The sequence below is a fragment of the Rissa tridactyla genome, chromosome 1 (assembly GCF_028500815.1).
Source record: "Rissa tridactyla isolate bRisTri1 chromosome 1, bRisTri1.patW.cur.20221130, whole genome shotgun sequence".
Lineage (NCBI taxonomy): Eukaryota > Metazoa > Chordata > Aves > Charadriiformes > Laridae > Rissa > Rissa tridactyla.
In genome coordinates, this window is record NC_071466.1 from 105,240,362 (window position 1) to 105,265,421 (window position 25,060).

At 38.9% G+C, this 25,060-nt stretch overlaps 1 protein-coding gene across 7 annotated transcripts in view; it reads right to left on the reverse strand.

Annotated features, from left to right (window-relative positions):
* Nucleotides 1-6,167: 6,167 nt before the first annotated feature.
* Nucleotides 6,168-25,060, reverse strand: part of BACH1 (BTB domain and CNC homolog 1) — a 39,050-nt gene continuing 20,157 nt past the window's right edge. For 3 of the 7 annotated variants that reach the window (XM_054201330.1, XM_054201320.1, XM_054201312.1), the window contains one exon: nt 17,695-21,070. In XM_054201330.1, coding sequence (XP_054057305.1) covers nt 20,609-21,070 — 462 coding nt within the window. In that variant the 3' untranslated portion in view covers nt 17,695-20,608. Of the gene's footprint in view, nt 12,763-14,247; nt 15,976-17,694; nt 21,071-25,060 lie in introns of those variants that run through there. The other 4 variants (XR_008466414.1, XR_008466415.1, XM_054201340.1 and 1 more) reach the window with 4 other exon arrangements.

Sequence of the window (25,060 nt, forward strand, 5' to 3'; positions counted from 1 at the left end):
GTTACATACTCAGTTACCTGAAAGGGTCTATCCAGGCTCAAATGCTCAACACCGTGCTGCCAGTTAAAGAAGAGAACTTCAGACTCCTCTTCCCAAAGGCATAATAAGTAACAAAAAGCTGCTTTATCCTGTATCTTCTTTTTTTCTTAAGAAAAATAAAATATTTTTATGCTTCATTCCTGCTAGTGAAGCTGTGCCACTGCTTGTACAGGAAAGAGCAATATTCAATAACTAGGACTTTTAATTCATGCTAGTATTTTTTGGTCTATGGTACGTGATGTACCTCTAATAATAAAGTAGCAAGCAAGTGCAACGTGGTGGGCGCTGTATTCAGAATATAAATGAACCCGTAGTCTTTTGAAAAAGAGTAAATAAGAGACCTCTAGTGCCCAACAAGATTGAGGGCTCCACTGCACTTGAAAGAACTAGCACAATGCAACAGCTGAATTGTATGTATTGTGCAATTATTAAAATAATTCCGTATAACAAAAAGCTTAATTCTAATATGTTTTTCTAACATTAAAAATATACTATTAAGAACCACACTTGTAAACTGCTTTTTGAAAAAGGAACTCAAGGTCTTTTCTTTCATCACTCAACTGGCCCACTGCGACCGACACCACAAGGAGGAGAGCTCAGAGGAGAAGGGTGAAAAAAACCAAACCAAACCAAAAAAAAAAAAAACGCCAAAAACCTCCAAACAAAACACAAACCCAACAATGACCTCAGGGAATAATGTATCATAAAGAAGGCTAAGCTTATCTCAACACCAGGGAGACTGGAGGGCAACCTCGGTTTTAGGTAAGAGGGCTGCACCAGTGGGTCATGAGGTTCCCTGAGACAATTAACAAAGAGCAATGACTTCCTCAGCCAGCCAGTCCAGCGTCGGGCAGGGAGTGCGTACATGGCTCAGCCCAAAGTAAAGTATAAAAACTGGACAACTAATAAAGGAAATTTTGAAGAGGACAATGATTCGAGCTGGCTTCAACCCATGCATTCCTTTCTGGCATCTGGGGAAGCCCAGAGTGGTGATGGTGAGCACATAGAGACTGGTAACGGGAATCGTGTTCGTATTGTGATTCAACTCTATATTGCAATTGCTATTTTATGCTTGTGTTGTGATTCTGTATTCTGTGAATTAATTTGCTTTATTCTTAAGTTCAACCACACAGGAGCCTATGGACCACACTGCAGCACTTTTTCTGCCCTAGGAATACGCAGGATGAAACTGAGCTTCCAGCTACCCCTCAGTGCTGAGCGTCAGCTGACACAGCCTTATGGCACCACTCATGGTTATGCCTTAGTCTTAGCCTCAGCCTCCCTCTCTTTCGAAATTCTCAGACAAAGCAGCGTTGCTGATTGTGAGAAAGTAATGCCGTGATAAAGTTCCGACACGTGGCGTGACTAAGCCAGAAACGGTAAGATCATAAAAGCAGCTACACAAGGTCAGACCAAGAGTCCATATAATATACTGTCTCCAATGTCAGCCATAAGCAGATATCAGGGTAGAAGCGTGCACAAACAAACAATATGCTTCTCCTAATACTCCCTCAATAAACTCCCTCCCATTACTTGAAGGTAAGAAACTTCCTAATTTAGATGTGGTTTTACAGTAGACTTCCACAGAAAGTTACTTCTCAAAGCACTTGTCCATGCTCTCTTTCAGCCTCTGTAACTTTTAGCGCCTATACAGACTTTTCATATGTGTAAAATCATCCAGCCTGTAGAATCTGGAAATAAAATAGATGTAAGAAAAACACACAAGGAAGTTAAAGCCAGAGCAGAAATACTAGATCAATTCTTTACATCTCTTTTCACCATGAGGAAGAGTGGAGTTGCCGGCTTCGGCTTCTAGCCATACAGTCAGCTTGAGAAGCTGTATGTATGTATAGAAGCAACAGTAGAAGAGTTGTAGAATAAACAGATAAAATAAATAGTAACAATACATGAAGACACGACAGTTTTTGTTCGGCTTCTAAGGATCTCAAATATTAATTCTTCAAGTAGTTAATTGTGGCGTGTCTCCTATGGCATGAACATCAGAAAAAAGGAAAGCGATGACAATCTCTGAAAAGAGCTACAGGAAGATGCAGGGAGCTGCAGTTTAATAATTCTGCTGCCTGTAGAGATTAGATTGGCTGAGAATATAACAGGGACAGAATTAAAAGACACTTTAGTGATATGATGAGAAGGGGCAGTATGACCAGAGGAGGGAAGTTACAAACCTGAAAGTTCCTCAAAGGGGTCACCAGGTGAGGGCTGTGGCTGTGAGTGAACCATATTTGACTTTCCAAAATGGGTTCTATAACACTACCTGAACAAAGCTCTTTGTAAGAAACAAGTCCTCTTATGGATTAATATCAGGTTAAGAGATGGGAAATAAAAGGCAGGAATAAATTATTAGCCTTCACCATAAAGGACAGTGCCACATGGGTCCCTCTGCAGATGAGAGAGGAGCCACCTCTGTGTTTAACATGCTCATAAATTATTTGGAAAAGAAAGTAATCTATAGGGTAAAGGTTGTTGATGGTAATAATTCAGCACAGTAAAAAGATAAAATGGACTATGAAGAGCTGCAGAAGGAGACAGCAGCTGCATGGTAAAATAGGCAGATTAAATTCCATGTTGTTAAAGCACAGTGACGCATATAGGGAAAACCAACCTTAATTAACCATACGCGCTAATGAGCTCTAAACTAGCTGTGTATCACTAAAGAAAAAAAATTAAGACCCATAATGAATAGGTTTCTGGAAACAACTCTGTGCTTAGTGGTGGTCAAAACAACGAACAGAAGGTTAGAAAAGATTAGGAATAGACAATAAAACAGAAAATATTCTTTACCAATATATAAATACCCATCTTAAACAAGGCATGCAGTTCTGATCACCGTATCTGAAAATGGATAGACAGCAGAACTTAGGAGGTAAAATGAAGAGAGAAGCAACAGAAAATGTGAATTAGAAACCTGTTATTCTTCCTTTTTCATGGTACAAACACTTAAGGATATCAGAAGAATTGGTCAGGCAGGAGATGTAAAAGCAAAATAAGAGAAATTATTTTAATTTTTTTTGGGGGGGGGGTGGTACTTAAACAGTGACACTCACTAGTATGTCAAGTGTACATTTTGTCTGAAAACCAAAAGGAACACTAAATCATTAAAGAGAAAAGGTCAAATACAATCTTGGGCTGAGGAAGCCCATAGCCCGCAGACTACTGGGAGGAAATAGCAGGGGAAGGATGACGCTGTATTTGTCCAAAGTGATTTAGCCATTGTCAGAAAGTGCACACACAGCCAGATGGGCGCAGGTACAGTCAGTATGGCTGTTCCTACACTCTACATTTTGAAAAAGTCCACCAAACGGCAGGGACATATTCACACAAAATGGTAGGAGTCAGCTGCATCCCAACTTTACCAACGCATGAATAAATTTACCCAAACTCTGCCCATTCTTTATCTGTTTACCCCTGAGATGAGATGGAGTTTGTTGTGAATGCCTTACCTGCCATGAGTGTTGTCGGTTGGAAATCACATTCTTCCATTTCCATTTCTGTCTGCAACTTGAATACCAGTATGTGAAACCACGAACAAGGGGAATTCAGATACAAAATAACTGCAAGTCGGCCAGGAGTAGGATGCCAAGAAATTCGTAAGCAATAACTGTTTTCCCTCCTTCATGATTCTCCTTGTTCTTCTGCATTCATTTTTCCCCATCTTTACTCAAAAGGCACTTATTAAGTTCTTTCGGCAAACCTAGCTAATTTGAATTTTATTTGCTGTAGAAAGCATTCTCAGGTTCTATGCAGTATGTCCAGAACAAAAGGGATCAGTAGGCAGTTTCCAAAAAGATGGTGGAAAACTATTATAAGGAACTTAACATGTAAGTTTGACGTTTTGGATAAAACATTCCACGCAGGTATATAGGAAAGTTAAAATATTCAAAAAGTTGCATTGTTGTTCGTAACTCCTACAAAAAATTCTAAGTCTTAAGATGGAAATTTTGAAATAGATCACTTGGCACACTATCTTTCAAGGGACAATAACTTCAAATTAAAGCTTTAATTAGGACAGTATTTAGTAACGTTATTAATATATCTTTCGTGGTTACAACCCTGGAAAGCATAATCTTAATGTAGCTGAGATATCCCAAATTCTATAAAAAAAAAATGGAAAGCATGCAATTTATTATACTGAAAAGCGGGGGAACATTTACTTTAATGCATTACAGCACGAGCTTTAAATAACATTTATGACAGTTTGTAAAATTTATTACCAAAGTAGTTATTTGCGTTAGCAGATTCCTGGATATAATCACTCGCCAGACTTCCGCCCTGCCCGTCCCAGGTTTTCACTAGTTTCAGCTGAAATGATTTGTGGTTCCAAAAAGCTGCAAACATCAGTTACGGACTTTTAAAATTCATTTTCAGACACTCGATGGCGACAACCATATTAGCCTCATCTCATTCTAGTTACACATTACATTTTCCTTCTTGCTGGATCTTTGGCATCAATAGGCTGGAACGTACAGAGGAAGTGGGACCTATTTACTTCTTGAGACTCATAGGAATCGTCTATAATTATCCAAGTGACTAAGACCTTTTTTCTAAAACAGTCACATTTACTAAGCTCTAATGCATTTCGTGACAGTGCATAATACAGAGCAGCATGTTGCTGCCGGAGTATGAACTGCGGGTCACAAAAAGATGGAGGGTTCCTGGATTAACTGGGACACGGGTACAAAAAAAGAAAAAGTCAAAGAAGGATCTAGGTGAGATGAGCTCTAAATACAAGACAATAGATGGTTTTATGCCGAGAGCACAAAACTGCAGGGAAAATAACATTGTTGACTGAAGGACATCAAATCAGGGTTCAGGGAAGCTTTGCACTAATCCTGTGTTGTAATGACAGCTTAAAAATTTGGTACTTTGATGAGTTCTGAGATTGACTTAAACCTCTTCAATTTGGCTTGCTGGTATTTAATCTTTTAACTTTGCATTCTTAATCAAAACTCAAAGCAGACCTATAATCTTGTATGTATAAAATGGAAGATTAGAGGACCCTGACCTGCCTCTGGTAGACAGCTGTTTGCTTCCCCTTTTCCTTCTCACAGTAACAGCAAGTGAGAGTCATTTCAAACCTGTAGGAAGGTCTTAGGAGAAAAGGGAAAGTACCTAAATATTCTCTGGCAGAGAAGAATCTGAACCCTTCGCTCTCTTCATCGAAGAATTAAAATTCATCAGAGCCTCTGCATGTGTTTCTTTTAAAACATTGTTAATGTGATGGGAAAATAATTCTGCTTTGTCCAGATTCCTTATCGAAGAGGGAGAGCTATCTTCAGATTTCCTTTGCCCCTAGAACACCTGAGACACCTACAGGCTTCGGTGCCTACTCTGGTTTAACAGTACACAATATGCCAGACAAGGAGGAGTTAACAAAATGCTCTGTACAAAGCTCGGAATTGTCTTTACTGATAAAAAATAAAGCTGGGAGGATACTTCTACCAATCATGCTTTATTGTAAATTCTTTGTGGTAGGGACAGGTTTTTTAAACAAGAAATGCGCACGGCAACTCCTTTAAAACAGTTAGGTGCTGTTATATACCCAGAAGCCCCTTTAAACCTATTTAGTATTTGAAGCAGACCGTGGTGGCTTTAAGTCAGAGCACCTTAGATGGCCCCAGCTGCAGGGACCTCACAGTGGCGACTTACAGGAGCAAACAGAGGACTTTGAACCAGCAGTTCAGCAGACGTGCAGGGCATCACAAGGTGCGGTGACGTCTCCTTTCCTCTTCCCGGGTGTTTCTGGCCATCTGGGCCACCCATGCAACCTCCATTGTCAGAGTGTTTGAAGAGGCAGAGGAGAGACCCTGGACCCAGGTCACCCAGGCCACCAGGCTGCTCTTCCCTGTGACCAATCTAGCAATTCACCTCACTTTGCCACAGCAACACAACCCCGCTCGAGGGTTTTGTCTCAGACTTGGCATGAGGAGAAGGATCATTATGGTATGGGTGATTTAGTTAGTCCAAAATCAGGCCTTGTGAATTGCAAGAGAGATCTGAGATAAAAGGGAAAGTCACCTCTCCTTTTGTGAACGTCATTTTTTCCCCCTGTGTCGAGTTTCCTGTCTCGTATAGAAATCTCTACGCGTCTAAGTTGTCTGACAAAACAGTTGTTGATTTTCACTGCACATAGCTGTGTCATTTAATGTCATGAAAACCTTAACCAGCAACATTAGGAGAAGAACAATCTCGATTTCACAATTGATTTTAAATTCCTTGCAATTTACATCATAGTCCTGGGAACACTTTATTTTACATTGTCGTTAGTGGTAGTTATCCTGGTTTATCTGTTTCTGAATTATTCAAATTACTTAAATAGAAGAAAAGTCTATGGAAAAGTCATTTCCTGAAGTTCAATAAGAGGTTTGAACTATTTTCAACTTAGTTTGATGCCATTGAGTTAGAATGAAACTTTTCTTAATCTGGATTGTTTCCTTAGAGAGCACATATGGCTGGATAGAATAGCAAAAATTATTTGGGCTTTTATTTAGAGGAGCGGGGAAAGGTCAAAAGAAAAAAAGACATTTTTGATACAGACTAGCAAATAAACACAGGGAAAAATTCTTAAGTGAATAAAAAGAATGTTTCCAGTATGGCTTCTGACATCATTACTTTTCTGCAGTGCATTTGTAAGTATAAATGTTATTCACATAATCCAAGGACTAAAATGAGATCTTCCTCCCTCTCTTGAAGAAGATAGTTCAGGATTAAGAAACTTTTTAGAAACAACCCTGACCAACACAGGTAAGATCTTTCTCCACCCCCTTCACTAATGAAAGCGTATACAGCTCCACTTAATAATCTCCATATTTAGGAAGAGGTCTGAGGTCTATTACAGTCACAAAAATGGTAAGACTATTTTTTTTCTTGTAGTGGCTCCTGTCACATCTCTTGATCTTTGAAGGGAACAAGAAAAACTAGTGTGAATAACAAGGAAGATCTTTAATTGTCAATTTAATATTGGAATGGAAAAAGAATTCAGCAAAACAGAAGGTGATCGTTCAGCTTTTTGGAAGCAACAATTGCTGTTTGACTATGTGAGAAATGAAGAAGTTGAAGTGTTCTGTAAATATTCAGAAGTGTTCCCACATCCTTCTTATGATTTCTGGAAACATTATCAGTGAAGTCAGTAAACCATCATGTGATCAGGCAGTCCCAAATAGGACCAAACAACAGCTGACATTAAAAGTTTGTTATTTATTACCTGTTTGGGTGCTATTATTGTTCTATTGCTTTTTTTTCTTAATTCAGATGAAAAGCATAGCTTGTTATGCCAAATTTTTGGTAACTTTTCTCAGCATCGTTATCCTTGCACAAAATACACTATTATAAAAATAAATTAAAAAAAAAAATCAGTGGCTGCACGTGCACAAATTGACGCAAACACATGCAATTTCTGCAGTGTGCTCGAGCAAAACAGACCGGTCACCTGCAATTTGATGGAGAAAGAAAAGAAGGTGCCAAGCCACCAAGTAACCAACCTAACACCAGTGACCCCCTTCCTCTCTCCTCAGCAGAATTGGCAGGGGTCTTTCACCTTGGACTTCTGAAACAAGGCATTTTCTTGAATTCAAGATCTACTATTGCAAACCTATTCAATACTCGGTGATTCTTCTTGGCTGTGGCTGTCATTTACACTTTCATACTATGACTGGCTCTCTTTCTTGGGAATTTTATTTTACTAAGTAGGTTTCTTTGCAAAGATTAGGGAGGAAAAATTAAGAAAACGTCTTTGCTCCATTCCCTTTTAACATCAAACCAAAGAACTCTTTGAATTAGGCTTTCAGTGATATTTACAGTCAGACTAAAGGATCGGACTCACCCATTTCAAATGACTGCATGAACTTTCCTTCTCTCTATCTGTTTCTTATCTGCAAACCTATATTAAAATAGACCAAATTATAATAGTGGGGTTTTTTTTGTATTTTTTTTTTCCTTCCTCTAGACATGATGCTGCGCACAGCCAACAGAGAGCAGAAGAAGGAAGTCAAGAACTGAACTATGGGATTGCTCCCCACAGTCTTGCTATGCTCAAAATCAGCCAAGTACCTTGTAGATAGGGATGGTAGGGGTCAAACTCAGAGCTTCAGCACAGCTTCTAGGCCCAGCTGACAATCTTTAAGGTATATTAGACATATGAGCACTGCCTGGACACTAGAGCAGCCTCAAGCACCAAATCAGCCCCTTTATAGGCTTAGTTTACTAATATGTACAATGGGGCTAATATTTACTGGTTCTGCAATACTATTGTTAAAATCCAACTGCTAACATTTGAAACACATACAACTAGTAACAGTAACCTGCTATCCAAAATCCCCAACTGGAACAAGACTCTACTTATTAAGCATTCAATTCATTGTAGATTTATTTGAAGAGTATCTGAGAAATATAAAACCAGGAGATTTAATCTGCTCTTCACATTAGGTTTTATCCCATTGTCTAACACCCTCAAAATATTTGATGTCCGCAGTTACTGTAATGAATAAAGCTTTAACTAAACAAAGTACATCCCTATGATTTTTCAGATTTTCTTTTGGTCTTTCTTGGCCTTTTGCCAAGAAGGCTCTTGATGAACAGTCGCAGGGTGACCAGAAGCTCAGCAGACTTCTGATCCACTTACCTCATCCAACTAACGCAGATGCCTACGGGCTCTCTGGATGTGCCCATCAATTCCACTTGGCCTGATGCTGAATTACAGGATTACTAATTTATCAGACCTGTGGACATACACTTGGGATGAAAGCACTGGTGAAGGCACCATCCACTAGCTACTGAGGCCTGCTTCCAAGCTCACCATCTAGATCTGCAAGAAGTCTGGTTTCAAAGCTAGCCTTACAATAGCCTTTAAAATGCAACACCAAAATTGTCCATGTCAAATTATACAACACAAGAACCACCACTTCCTTTTAGCGATTTGTAGGTTCCCCTAATTTCAGCCTTATTTCCCGATTCATTTTTCATGAATTAAGAATTCTTGTTTCCCCTCACAAACTTGTTTTGATTCTTCCAATTTATTTACTGAGTAGAGTATGGTTTCCTGCTTATTTGTTTCACCAATTCCCAATTTTGCTTGGGTAGCTATTGGCTTTCTTTTAATACATAAAATGTGTTTTGTTGTCCAGTGCTTTAAAATGTCTTCTTTTAATCTGAAGTTCCCATTGCCCAAGTTAATCTGTTTCCTGGAATAAGTCTTCTGAGAAAAACCACCACCACGCCTTTAAACCGTATACCTACCTCCACTTCCAACCTTCCCTGAGCAAAGCTGGAGAGCTGCCAAAGCTTTCAGTACCATCATTTAAAGTTATCTTTCCCAATTTTTCTAGCCAGGTTGACTAGAGGCTTTCCATTGCAACGTTTAAAGGGTGCTTTGATGTCCAGTGTTAGAACCGCCCTTCTTTTAATCGTATCTCCCCTTCAAGTATAATAGAGAGTGCCATCAAGTACGTAAGACATCCCATGAGCCTGACAGACACGACATCCAGGAGATCCACATAGCTGAAATGGTACTGAGCACCTGTCTTTGGGCAACCAAATCCCTCTGCCAGTGTCAGTGATGGCAGCAGCAAAATTAATCACAGTCACAGGTGTTTTACCTTGGAGTTTACTGGGCACCTAATCAGATAGGGAAATTTCTGTGCAGCTGCTTATTGCAATTACTGTTCCCACAGCGAGCCCCATTCCTCTGAGTTTCTTCACCCCTGGAAGAACACAGAATTTGAAAGCGTGTCCCCTGAGCTTTTCAAGCGAGCCCTAGTTTATACACTGTATCTCGACAACAGGAATCCTTGCCAGTGAACAAGATGCCTCAATTTGTCTTAATACTCACTTTGCTATTTCGTTACAAAGCCTTGTTATAACCTACATTTTCATGCCCTCCTGCCAGATCCACCAACACTGCAGCCACCTCATACTACTCAGCCACAAGACGGTTCAAGCTTCAGAGCAGAGCTGAAGAAACCACCTGACTTTATGATTTTCATGCTAGCATCCTTCGACAGAAGAGAGCTGAAATGCACACCTCGGGTGCACCAGGGGACCAGATGAGAGGCGACAACCACTCTGTGCCATTACGGAGCAGATCTGGCCTCGACAAGCAGAAGGACTCCAAAGCAGCCCATGAATTTTGGCCATGGCAATGACTGCTGGCTTCCCTGCTTCAGACGATCTGTGAAGGAGGTGAAGGCCGGGGATGCTGAAGCTGTAGCTCATGAGCTACACGTGCAATCTGCCCTCCTACAGTAGTTTATCCATTTAGATCCTTGACTGCTCAGTGATAACGTTTAAGACTTCAGGAATAATGGAACACAACAAAAAAGCCCTTATTTTGATGACCACCATTTAGTAAAAAATAATGGTGTACCATACCTAGCCGGATTTACAGTTTAGGGTTACAGTTGAAAAAAACAGAAATGATTAACCCATCTTTTTAAAAACTGTATGGGAGAAGTGATGACTAATATTACATCACTTTTTCATGTGTTTTACTTCCTATCTGAGTTGCCCAAAATAGGTCTTAAAGGGGATAAAAATAGCAGAAGAAAATCAGCACAAGCCTTCTCTTAAGTCTTGCACAATATTTTTCTGATTTACAAAAAAAAAAAAAAAAAGGAAGTAAAATCATAAATCACATTCTAGTGAACAGGGAGGAGGGTATGGTCCTGGATCCTATTAATTCATAGACTTGACTGGTGATGCTGCAGGATGGTGGTCCTAATCCACACAGGATTGGGATTTTTCTTTTGTATAACTAGCTGCACATCGGGAGGAAGAGAAAGGCAAAAAGGACATTACAAAACCAGGAAGCTTGTGCAAAGAGGTGTTTGGGTTTTTTTCCTTCATTAGCTAGCTAACAACATTGAAGCAAGGTCTGTGATCTAGCTGACTTCTGTCAGTATCCCACCAGTGATTCTGCACATAAAGGATGTCACCGTGCCGAGAGACAACGAACTTACTCATCAGCATCGCTCAGCCTGACTTGAGATTTAAAGGGCAAATTAAAACCACCATTGCTTATGAATAATTTGACTTTTAAAGTATTTTTGCAAGCATTCATAAATGCATCAGCTGGAGTGATTATGCCTCCAGCTGCTACAGCTTGTTTTCTAATGGGAGAACAAAATCCAAGAATGGATTTTTTTAAGGTATTAACCTAGCAGAGATAGCTACAATGCGTTCAGCACAAACACGACTATTTTCAACTGATAGACCACCTGTAGAAGATGGCTATAAATGAACAATTTCAACAATGCGATGCCTCCTGCAACGGTATGTGAGATCGTATTTCCCCCTGAGGTATTTTCCCTAGAAGAATTCCCACATCAAAAAGTTGTAACGCCAAAATGCCAACCCCAAACAGCAGCTGCTGCATCTCTGAGCCTCAGCCTCAAATCATAGCCCCGTTGGGAAACAAACCCAAACTCCCAACAACGCACAGCAGCTGGGTTCTTGGCATAACTTTTTTTTTTTTTTTTTTTAATTGATAGATTTCCTACATTTGTGAGCCTGCAAGCAAAATTTCAGCTATGAGGGTATCTCTGAAAAAGTATTGGAATGTACTGCATGGCAAGCGCCTCAGTTGCAGCATTGAGCCTTCCACCCCCCTGTTTGTTTCTTCCCCATGAAGAGCTTCAGAGGGTAACACAAAGAATATTTCTGGGATCAGACACCAGATCTTCGGCTCAACGTTAAGAGGAAAAGAGTAAAGAAGGATTAATGTGCCATCTTGTTTTATTGCTTTGTTTCATCAATGTTTCAGGCTGTATTTTCAGAGTTTTATGGTCCAGTGTTAAATATACTCTCTGGGCGGAAGCATAACCTTTTGGCCTTAAGATGGGGCAGAAATATTTTTTGACAGCTCAAATAAAGGATTTTTTTTTTTAAGCTATTTTTGAGACAGGAATTATACACAGGTCATTTTCCATTACTAAGAAAAAGCATTTGAAATACTTGGAAGTTTCTCATAACTGTAAAGTAATAGGGGAATATATCAGCTTTGAAATAAGGATTTTCTTTTTATGATATCTGTACATTCTTTGCTTTTAACACTTGCATTTTAATACACCAAACACTTTTCTAAATATCGTTGAAACAAAAAGCTGTTTTCCAGTTTAGCTTCTAATTTTTCAAGCAAATTAACATCCTTAAACGCACATCTATTACTGTGTCTATAGGAAGAGTTATATAAGAAGGTAACTATTTTTGGTAATATTATGGCAGAAAATTTTGCCATATACACATGAACTAACAAGTTTGGGTTTTTTTAAGCTGATGAGGGAAAAAAGGATATGGGAGAATTTACTGTTAGCATCTGTGTGCTACCGAGTTTCCAAGTATTTTATCTACATAAGCAATTAAGAATTACACAAAGCTTCAGCTTACAACTGAAATACTAGCTTGTAACTTCATTCTTCTTTAATATACGCTCTTAGGCTTAATCTCACACACTGACATCAACGTCAATGATACCATCATAGTTTCTCGGCAAAATAATTAAACGTAGGCATCCGTTTTCTCTCAGTTGATTCTTTTTCCTTCCCCCTTTGAGGGCAGCGTTACATGGCATCACCTGAGAGCTGCAGCTGATGCTGCGTACAGTGTGTAAAAGCAAATCTTTTCTTCCAAACCTTGGTTTGTTCTGTTTGCTTATACCATACACTTGGTATCGATGTGGTCCCATTTGGCTTGTTTGAAAACAGCATTTTTCTTCTTCAGAGCAGCGCGCAGGAAGAAGGGGAGTCCACCAAGAAGGGAGAAAGAGGGAACAGAATCACTCTCAGCTTTGTTTGTGGAAATTACCTCCCGGTATCTTGCTGCGCAGTGTGCACAAACTGGCAAGATCATAGTTTCTTGACCACAAACTAGGGACGCTATTAGATCGAGATCTCTTAAAGCAAAGTTGTGTGATTTAGAAAATAGTAGCTTGATTTTTAAATCATAAATTATTTCTGTCCCTATTTATATTTAAAAGGCCTGATGCTGGCATAGAATTTAAAATATCTTCTGTTTTAGACAATAAATAATGTAAGCTCCTTGAAATACTAGCACATTTAGTCTTAAAAAGGTCCTAAAACACTGTTAGGCTGGGCCCCAAGGCAACTTCAATGTACTCTCCAACTTAGGTATATTCACTGCACAGAAAGCCTCAGGAAATATTTTGTGAATTATTTTTACCATTGTTCTCATTTCTGTCTGGAATTCAAGTCCGTAAGACACCATATACCTCAAGACCGAAAAGTTACAGGCAGAAAGTATTATGCTTTGGGAATTCAGACCTGAATACAGCATAACAACATCAGTAACTCGTATGCTGCTTTTGCACCACTAATCTGTCAAAATTAGTAAGGTGTTAAACGTAATTTGCAGGTTGAAAAGCTAGATATTGAAGTTTAGAAGATAAACTATTTTTTAAAATAATTTAAATTCACTTTTCTGCTAGTTTTTTTTTTTTTTTTTTTAAACCAACAAATATCGATTTAGTTGTTCTTGCTTTGAGAAGGATGAATGCTGGCAGGACGCAGTATCATGCTGCCATCTATAGTTAAAAGAAGAAAATAGACTGTACAGTTGAAATTACAAAAGAAGCCACTGGATAGGTAGCAATTCTGGAAAGAAAATGACCTGGGCCTCTCAAACGAAGAGTGATCGGGAGAGATGCAGAGACGCATTTGTGTGCTGGCATTCCAGCCCCATGCGCAAGACTCAGGGCCTTCTTCAAAAGACATCCGTAAGGAGTCCTAGGTTGGACTTTGTCCTCGTTGGTTGCCCTTCTCCCCACCACCCCCACCCCCAACCAATTCATCTTTTTGATGAAAAAGTATCTGCTCACATCATGGGCACGAATAAAAGAAAGAGTAACAGTACATTGGTGCTCTTGAAAATCAAGGTTTTTACCTAACTGTATGAAACAGAGATTTGGGAATCTATATTACACAAGCAAGATCCTCACTAGCCCTGAATTTCAAAGCAGGTATTAGCAGCTTGAAAAAAAAAAAGTTATAGAATAAAACTATAAAGTCTTCGCATCCCAAATTATTCGGGCATCAAGATTCTTCTGTTCTCAAAGGGCTGCTCATAAAATTATATATTTTTTCAGAAACATGAGTTTCAAGAAAAAGTGAAAACTGTGATAGATTTCCATGAAAACAAAACTAGAAACCTGTTTCCCTGTTAAGAAAATACTGTAAAAGTCTCTTTAATGTGGAAATCCTGTAAATTATCGATTTGTCTTACAGAAACTGACACTTCCTGGTTTTGTTTCCTTTGGCAGTGGGTGGTTTGGGTTTAAAAAAAAAAACAAACTGAGAAAACAAATAAGTTCTTTGCTTAATTTTGTTCCGACTGAAATCCCAAGAGGAGATGACACTTCCCTGACGTCCTCTACAGGCATCGCAAATACGTTCATTTTGACCTTCTAGTTTTGGAATATTATGAAATCACTGGCAAGTCCGTTTTTCATTAGCAAAAAATGCGCAAATTACAAGAAGTCTTAAATTACTACTAGAACCTATAAAAACTTATTGATAGTTTTCATCTGTACCCTCCTTTTCTAATACATCTCTAGATGTAAAGAAAGCTGGAAGCTCTTCACTGGCTGTAGCACTCAGAAGCAGCTTCTCACCAGCTGACAGGGGAAGGAAAGCACTACATGCACACAATGCTTTTATCTGATAACTGCAGTTCACGACTATCTACAAGCAAACATTCAGCCTTTAGGGAACCTTATAAACACAGCCTCAAGCCTCCCTAGTGAATACTGAGCGTGCAATGTGGTTTTCTCGGCTTGACGCTTAGCTCTAGGTGACCCTGCTCTGGCAGGGGGGTTGGACTAGATGATCTCCAGAGGCCCCTTCCAGCCCTACCATTCTGTGATTCCATAATTGTATCAGCTGTCCTGCTCCTCAGTTTCCTCTCAAAACCAGATCCAAATGCCGCCAGGAGAACGATGACACATGCCTTAAAATCCTATATGGGTGGCATGGCTTAAAGAACACTCCAGGTACTCAATGAGCTGTGTCAATCCAGCTGTCTAGCAGATACTAGCATTTCTAATCAGTTCAAGGAAATTATTATTTTTTTTTCTTCTTTTTTATATATATATTTACTGCTCAGTACATTAGCTGCTAATAACACCTTTAAGGGTAAGGAAATATTGACAATATATTAAAGTAAACCTAATATTTAAACAATATAATCCACCACCAAACAGACTTATGTTCAGTCTTAGTCGAAAGTCATTTTTTCCCTCCTGCAGTCATGCTATCCCTTCTCGTAGCCCAGAGTGCCTCTCTCATGAAGTGCTTTGTAGGTAGCAAGTCAAAATACTGTCCTAAAACTAAAATGAGATTATAGTTTACGTTGTACTTTGCAAATCCTGTTACTGGGAGATGTCACATCCCTTAATCAAAATCTCTTTACAATAGGGACAATTTGTATGTATGCCTACAATACCTAGCATATACGAAAGCTATTGTTTTTAATAGTATCTTTAGAAAGCTACACTGTATTCTGAATGAACATTACCATAAATATAATTTCTTCCACTTTTCTTCAAAGCAGTGGAGAAAGGACAGAAAAGTAAAAATTACCTTCTCTACTCTGAACTAGAAAAAAAACTGGGTTCTAGCACGTGCTCCTGACAAGTTCTACCCTGAATCTTTCCTGGCTCAACAGGAAAATAAGCACTTTTCAGTCTTTATTTTTATACCTATGACACGGTAAAACATTTCCCAGCAACAAATGCCATTACTTGAACCTTCATACACCACCTTGCTCTCAACAGAAACATCTGTTTAAACATCCTCTTCATTTCTAAAGCTTCAGTCTCCAAGGTGAACACTGTTTTCCCCGCCCTGTCCCAGTTATCTGAAGGTGGGGAAAAAAAAAAATGATTGCTGAGGTCACAACCTGTCAGATTAATATCTGCAATTCAAAAAGATTAAAAACAATAATAAAAAAGCTTAAGTGCAGCGTACACAAATTTAAGATGCCTGAAGAGCATAACACATGCTTAAATAGGCTTTTACAATATTCATATTCATGAATTCTCTCCTATTTGAACCTCTGCTAAACCAGATCATTTTCCCTTCTTTTTTTCTTTTAGTTCTGTCTACAAAAATTCAAACGGTATTAAGTCTTTCTGTACCAACATTAAAATTTTCCTTTATACATTCTAGCGAATTGCAGCTGTGTGCTTTTGAGGCTCATTCTTTTGAAGAAAAAACAAAACAAAGAATAAATCAACATGCAAACAATAGAATATCTAAGAGGCATAAGGGTCCAGCTTGTCCAGCTTCTATTTCAGCGCCAAAAAGCAACAACACTCACTTTGCTCTGTAAAGATCAACTATTTTCTTTACACTCAAACCTTTGGCAGAAGAGTGGTAAAGGAATTGGTTCAAAAACTGCTTCAGTTAAGGTAGGTGTGCTTTTACCTTTTCAGCTTTTGGAGAAATTTCGCTATTTCCCTTTAAACAAATTTCACTCAGCTCGGTTTACTGTGCTCAGATAAAAACCCAGAGCTCACATAAAGGGTGCCAATTAGCAGCAGTTCCTCATTTCTTATGTCCTAAAACGGACCCAGAGGCAGAACTAATTGTACAGTACCCATCTCTGGCATCTCTACCTCTTAGCTTTCCCTGCCATTGTTTCCTGCTGAATATTAAGAGGAGTTTCAAACACATCACAGACGCCCACATCAAGATTTTAAGTTTCCTCCAAGAGGAACCATACTAATGTTCTTGTGCAATTGGTTCTTAAACTCAAGAAATGCCCTACGTGCTAACCAAATCCAACTGCCTACAAATTCCAAGGACCAAACTGTGCTAGAGAAGGAGACTGCTTTTACCGCCTCATCAGCCTTACAATCAATCACCTTGTTTTCCAGCTTTTTCCCCCCCAAAAAGACCGTTTTAACTTTTAACGAAGGGTCTGCTGGTGGGATTCGAGTAATTTCAGACTTGAAAGCATCAAGTCCACAAGTTACAAAAACTTTAAATCAGGGAAGACTTCTGATGAAACGCTTTCTGAGCAATTTAAAATGCAGTACTGAAAGGCTAGATTCAGTATTTCCGTTTACTGTTTAGGACATACAGAGGAAGAGTAAGATAAGTGCAGTTTCTCAAAGGATAACTTTTCTGCAATCCCTCTGATTATTTAACAGGACCCAGCAGATCTACAATTACAAAGATACTTCTTGAGAAGCTCAGTAAACATATGTATCATTACAACTTCCCCCGTGATAAACCTCAGTCTCATACACTGATCTATACTATGCACATAATCGTCACCTCCAAGTTTTTTCGAGACCCAACAAACCTGCAAAATCCCATTAATCAGCTATTTACCTCTTCTCTCCCTTAAAATTTTTTTTTTTTCAAATTAAAAAAAAAAAACAAATGTCAAAGTTCTCCAGAAAAGAAAACCCACTCAATCAGAACGGGACACAAAAAAAGCCAAATAAACTTACAGGAAATTTATTCCAATTCAGTAATATTTGCTGCTGTGTGTATTATTGAGGAACTTATAAACTATATAGACTACTTTGCTACTCTTTTCAGAAATGTTTTAGTAGTACTACATAAGTGATAACGCACCAGTAAAGACTTTCACTGCAAGAGATCCGTACAAAAAAGAAAAGCCTTTGTAGAAAGTATAGTGGTTTTTATTGTAGTCTTAGAAAATATCGAATTATGAAAGATACAAAATCAACTGTTGTAATTATCTGTTTATTTTACAATCTGTACGCCATCATACTCTTATGGCTTTAAGATAGTCTGTCCAAAGTATTTTAAAACATGCTTTAACAAAGTATTTTACAATTTCAAAATCGAGTATTTCTTTACTGAAAAAAAAAACAAACAAAACTCCAAAACATTTACCTGAGAATTCTGTATCATAAAATTGTCATTCATTCTTAACTTTTGCAAGTTGATGATATAGGCTATAGAAGTCAACATGCAACTTGTAGGTCTACTGTATTAAATAAATACTTTAAAAATTCTTTAGATGCAGCTCGTTAGGCCAAAACCTACCCTCAAACTTCACCGAGTTCATCATAGGTGTAAAAACATGACATGAAGGTTATCATATGTCAATGACAGCCATGATTTCTGCCCTGGAAGCCCTGCACTGTTTGCTGGGTGGAATTCAGACCCCGGCAGATCACCACACTGCAGCAGTGGAGCACAGCTTTTTTGGTGGATATTCCGGCCTCTAAACTTGGTAACCCACTGACCTTGTTTTCCAACATCCACAGCCAAGTGTGTTGGGAGTTTAGGCCACTGGATATGTTTAAGTTCCCAACCGGTCATTCTCTACATACATGCTCCAAACAAACATTTAACCCAAGGAATTCCATTTCAGACTATGCATACTATTAGGACAATGCACTAATGTCATTATCCACGTCATTTAAGAATACCACCAGCTTTAAAAGTGATATCATGTATGGACAGTAGAAGGGTTTGGGGCCTTCTGTCTTTTTTTTTTTTTTTTTTTTAAATTGTTTCTCGTTGGTTTGCTTTTTAAATAAAATGGAGACTTTGGAGCAAAACACTGCCCAGGGTGGCAGCATGGGAGGGAAGAAGGATTAAATTAACCAGGCATATACAGACGCTGGAGAAAAAACCCAGAGAGCTTCATGAGTAATACATATACAGGATCAACATATATAAATGACAGCCATTTAAAAGAATTTCAATTCAATTATCTGAAGATATATCCAAAGCAGTAGAACTCTCATGTCTGCCATATAGTATTTATTTCTGAATTTCAGTTACTGCAAGCACTGTGATTTATACAAGCTATGCTCCATTAACACAAATTTTCCCCTTAAAAAAAAGTAATGATATATGATGAAAATCCAAGGATATCACTAGAGATTTAAATCAACTTTCAATCCCATAGGTGAGGTAGTGTAGTCACTTGTATTACGTGCTGGTTATGAGAAGTAATGTTGAAATCTGTCAAATTTTTAATTTTTGTTTTAAATAAGTGGCTTAATAGTCTTAATATATTTATTAATGCTATGTTACCCATAAGGGGTGGGAGAAGGAGAGAAAAAAAGAAAAAGAGCCTTGCCAAAAACAAGTTTTGTCTCACTGCAAGATAAAACCACAAAGCAGTATTTACATTAGTCCTTCGCTTAGTTGCTGTCTACTGTACATGCACACAAAAGACACAAAAAGCTAATATACATTCTGAGGTAGGAAATGAAGAATTCCACTGGCTTGTACAAGATTCTTCATGTTTTGTAAACCAGCAAAACCAAAGTCTTCTGTGGTGAGCTTCAATACTTTGTTCTGGTTTAAGAATAATATCTAAATAATAAAGCATCGTTGGTATATAATATGCATCTACTGACATGTAGAAATCTAAAAAATGGGGATCATTTTTAGTGGCTGAACTTCTCCTTTGCAAAGTAAATAAAGGAAATCCCTCCAGCCCACTTCCTTATTATACTTACTATATGTTTATACTTGTAGCGCAAGCCATTGGAAGTGTACTACAGGTTTAGCCATAAAAGTATCCTGAAGACTAAAATTCTGAAATAGATCTTAACTGGTCCCAGTGATCAGAGAACAAATATATTTGTAGATTACTTTAGGCAATTGGGCACTGAAGTCAAAGAATTTGGTGCCTGAATACCTTAAAAAAAAAAAAAAAAAAGAAGAATCTGTCCTTAAACTTCCACAATACTTTGACTCAAACTTACCACAAACAGCAGAGAGCTTGAAGGTGCTAGGACAGCAAGTCATAATACAGCAATGAATTTTAACAAGCATATGGGATTCAGATGCCAGAGGATCCAATCCACACTAATCAAAGTATGGCATCGGTTCTAAACTTTCCTAGTACGTTATTTTTCCCACAAAATCTAGAGAAGAGAGCAGTATGCTGCAGCACCTCTGCTGTTCCAGTCTTAACTACATGCTGGAGAGCTAAGGCAAAGGCATATATTCAATAAAAACTGGCTCTGGTACAGGGATGGGAACAGCAGGAAGCAATGAGCTGTTCCAGAGCGCACTTGCCAGAATCTCCTCATACTGTCATGTTATCCTAAGCCATCTACAAAATAAACGTTTACAGAGCTATATATGCTTCTCAAGGTTTGCCTACCAGGAAAAAAGAAATCTTAGAGAGATAAGAATTCCAGAAGTCGTTGTGCATAAACACGTGTTAGGAGGCTTTTCTTGAGATGCAGAGCAGCATTAGGTACTGTGGCATAAATCAGAGTGAAGGCTGCTCTATACCTGAATGAAAGCTTCCTCACAAATAAACATCTGTGCACAGAGTCTGTACTTTCCAACAACTTCCCTGAACCCTCCTTGACACCACCACACAGAAAAGGCTCCGAGGCTGACAAATACAAATTACACTCTAGAACTACACAGAGCAAACCCAAAGCTTGCCAAGTAATATAATGACCGTGTAATTGTCGATGTAGTTTCAAAAGATAAAGTTTCATCTTTTCTTTCGCTTAGGAAGGTACAATAATGCTTAATCTCACTTTTAGTTGCGAAGTTGAGAGGCTGGCAATAGGAAGAGAGTAGATTCACTCATCTGTAGTGCATTTGTCAGTCATTTGCTGACAGAAGTCTGTGATACCACCGCTCTGTCCACATTGCTCCACAAGCGAAGTTTTCTCTAATGTTCTTACGGAACCCGGATGCAGTTCCTGTACTTGATCGTACGTTGCATCACACACACTTTTCACACACTGATAACAAGAATTCTGCTCATTTGTAGATGTAACACCTGAAAGATCATCTGCTAATTCTATACTTGCTGGTATCGCAAGCTCGCTATCAGATGGAGCTGTTCGTTCTCTCTCCGGTAATAAAAACAAAAGCGGACAATCTGAGGAAGAATATTTTGCAAGTATTTGTATTTGCTCGTGACTCAAGGCTGCTTCCTTACACACTTGTTGGCAAAGTCCAGTCAGATTCTGCTTTGTCTCACCCAGAGTTGACAAAATGTGGTTTCTTTCCTTCAGCAAGTTCTCCTTCTCATTTTGCTGCAAGAAGAAAAACAGCCTTTTAGTCTGCATTTTAACACAAAAACTATAGTTTGTTATGTTCCTAGCAAGGCTAAAACAAGACTGTAAAAAATCTGGACTGCTGAAACAGAAGTAATTTGGCAATAAGAAGGTAAACACCGACACAACCAAACACCTATCAAAAGGACAATCCCAACCTCTCTTGAAGCATCATCAACTCAGATATTTGAAGTGATTCTTCAGACATAGGACTTTTTCAAAACTCATACTGGCAGCCAAAACAGTAATTCGTAGTTATTTAATAAATGAAGCCTAGCTGCACTTACTATAAATACTCCTGAAACACTAGTTTTACAGGGTAACATATAAACCATTACCACTGGGTCAACAGAACATTAAGCAGAACAGAGATTTCTGTTTTAGAAGTTAAATGTTGAAAACCAGACATCGCATTTTCACTACTGATACTGCTCTGCTAGATGAAAATAAAATTCAATTCTTAAGTGCCAAGTGCACTGCAGAACAAGCAACAGAGGTAGAAGAGTTTCTAAAGTAAATAGAAAATATAGGAAAATTAAAGAAATAAGCGTTAAAATCATAAACAAAATATTTTCTCTGGAAATGCAGCAGTCCAGTTTGCTTCGAGGCACTGACTAGATGACTGCAAGTTAAAGAATTCAGAGTGAATTCAGAGAGAATTTAGAGGAGTGATAGATTAGTGGATTAAGGAGACAGGAACAGAGATGCCACTAGGTAAGTAACCTACTACTGGAACAGGAGAGTATCAGCTGAATTACTCAGTTTTGTTTACACAGCAAACATGCTTAAGAGTGGCAGATACTGCTCAGACATGAAATAAGACTATCCTTGCTCTGAAGAGCTTACAACCTAGCTACATAATGCACCAGGATCTTCCAAACACGGGGCAGCAAAAGGCAAGACGGCAATTCACTAATGAATATCAAATAGAAAAAGGTACCATTCATTAAAAATTAGCTTTCTTTTTTGGGGGGTTTTACTTCAGTGTCATGAATTTTTGTGAGACTTCCGACAAAAGTAACTGAAGATGAGAGGACATGGATAACTGAGGGGCTGCTCTAATGATGGAAACAAGCACCATCCACAAAAAAAATAAATGAGGAAATGGCAAAGGAGGAAAGGAAAGAAGCAAGACCATAGGAAGCAGTTAAAAAAACAAAAAGGGGGAAAACCACCCCAAAAACCAAACATGCCACATATTTTGAGCTCTATAATTAAATAAGAGGCAGAGTTCTAAAGATATACAAAGCTGTAAATAGTTTTTAAGATACAAATTTTAATCATAGGGACTGTGTGTTATCAATATTGTAATGTCAATTCACTCCCAGAAAGTCTAATTATTTTCAGTCCTTCTCCCATTACCTTTTGGAGGAGGAACTCATACTGCAACCACTACAACTTCTTTTTGGAAGAACTGACTAACTTTAAATGGTATTTTGCAAGAGAAACAGTTGTTGCCAATCGTTTTTGCCTAAAATGATTAGAAAGTTCTACTTGTCAGCATACTGGGAGCAGTTGTTGCCAGATCTCCTACTCTGAAATAATTTTATATACATTTTGGGTATGTAGAGGCACTCAGCTGTGCATTATGGGCTTATGAAATTAACTGGACTGCTGTTTTTTAAACACAAACTTCAACATTCAGAAATAGTTATTCCAGTATAAATTCCCCGGCCCCATCCGAAGTTGCTGACAGATTAATACATTTGAATGTTACTGTTTTATTTTAGCGGCGTTACACTGATACTGCAAAGTAATGCCAGTTTTGAGGTCATTGTAATCAAACAGAGGTATTTTAATTCTTCTGGTGAATAATCTATTTAGTTCACACACTTCCTCTCCCTGCTACACTATATATAACAAGATCTCAATTACATTTCTTGGATCACAGCTTATAGTATGTCACTCACTGACACATCCTTCTCCTGAGCTACAGAATCTTCAGGGAAGCTGTGCTTCTTGAGGTCAGTTGTCATTTACTCTGCTCCCCTTCACAAATACCCTAATTCGAAAGCTTTGAAGTGAGAAGTACAATGAATGCGAATATACACAAGTGCTCTGAAAGAGCATTTCTAACAAGCCAACATCTCCTTGAGTGGCCCACATGTATTCTCAAATATGGAACATTAGTGAACAACAAGAATACATAGGTTCACCTGAAAGATCAATAAGCAAAGACTGTATGGGGGTCAAAAATAACATTATCAGTACAGAAGATCAAGAGACATGACCAAACTTAATTCTCCCAGATAACAGTTAGATTCAGTACTGAACAGCATTTTTCTTCGATACAAGAAGACCTTAACGTAGGACTTGCAATTTTACAGAATCACTTGGCGGGGTGAGGTACTTCAGTACATCTTTAGTCCAACTTCCTGCTCAAAACAAGGTTAGCTCTGGGTAAGATCAGGCTACTCAGGGCTTTGCTCAGTCACGTCATGAAAGCCTCCAAGGACAGATCATGCACAACCTTTCTGGGTAACCTGCTCCACTGCCTGCCTGTCCCCACTGGGAAAAGGCGTTTCTTTACATCCAGTTGAAACCTCCCATTTTAATTTACAACAATGTCTCTTGTTCTCCTGCTGTGAAGTGCTAGCCCCCGGGAAGCCAAAGATGTTCCCCTCCCAATGGCTACATGATCTTGAGAACTTCCCCACAGATATGGGCAAGTGGCTTTTAGGTCTCCCCACAGCCATCTCTTTTCCAAGCAGAAACCCTGTTTCCCCTGCCTCTCACCATAGTAGAAGTACTCCAGGCCTGACCATCCTGGTGGCCTTCTCCTAACCTTGCTCCAGTTTGTCAGTGTACTTCTGGCACTGGGAGAGGTCAAAACTAGGCAAAAGATTCAGTCTTATGTGTGCCAAGTACAGGAGTACAATCACTGTCCTCAAACCCCTGGCTGGGCTCCTCTTCATACAGCCCAGGACACTGATGGCCTTTTTTTTCAGCCTGGATGTGCTGCTGACCCATGTCCAGCTTGCTGTCTGCCCAGACCCCCAAAGTCCTTTTCAGCAACGCTACTCCTCAGCCAGTTGGTCTCCAGCCTCTACTCACCCATGCAGGGAATTAGTCTTTTCCAGATATAGGACTTTTCCAAGAAACACATCACAAATGCTATCTTTTAATCTGAGAGAACAAAAACCTGATATGCAACAACAAATAGAAATTAATACAAAGCAACATGCTGCACGTTCTTGAAGCCAGGATGAGGAATTTAACCAAATATGATTTCCTACAGGCTACAGTAGAAAGTAGTATCTACTTGTCAAGATTTTTCAAACTACAGCTACACCACATTATCCTCTCTCAAGGCCACATTACAGAGGATACCATGAGAAGATCAAAAGACTAACAGGTCTGAGACATATGACTGACCCAGAGAAGCAGGAAAGAGGCAGGAGTCATCAAGCATGAAGCAACCTGGATGTGCCACACAACATCTTCCACAGATGTTTCTTTTCTTCTACCCACCTAGAAATTATGCCTAGACAGATCTTAAAGTTTCTGTATTCGTGCAGGACATACACGGGTTTGATGGTGCATAACATCAGTTGCTGTCAGGCACGCTCAACAGCTCCAAACAAGGTCTCTTCAGGAAGTTATGAAGAAACTTGACTGTACAGTTGCAAAAAAATAAGCAACTGGAACACGTTTGTGCCTAGAGCATGATTCATAACTCAGACCTCACCTCACAATTCTCCACGCTCACTGCCTAGACCTTGCACAGTGACATCTGTCAAAGAGCAGACATTCAAGTCTGTTCTAGCACAGGCCCACAGAAGAAAGGATATTACACTATGACTGTCAGTCACTTAGTCAACTACAGGTCTAATCTTGCAGATGAACCTCTAATGTTTTTTCTCCCCAAGCGTTACGCAATATTGACAAAGTCACATAACAAAAAGAAATGACAGTACAATGACAAAACCAGGCAGAAAGCTCTGAACTGTCAGAAATGCAACTTCTCTC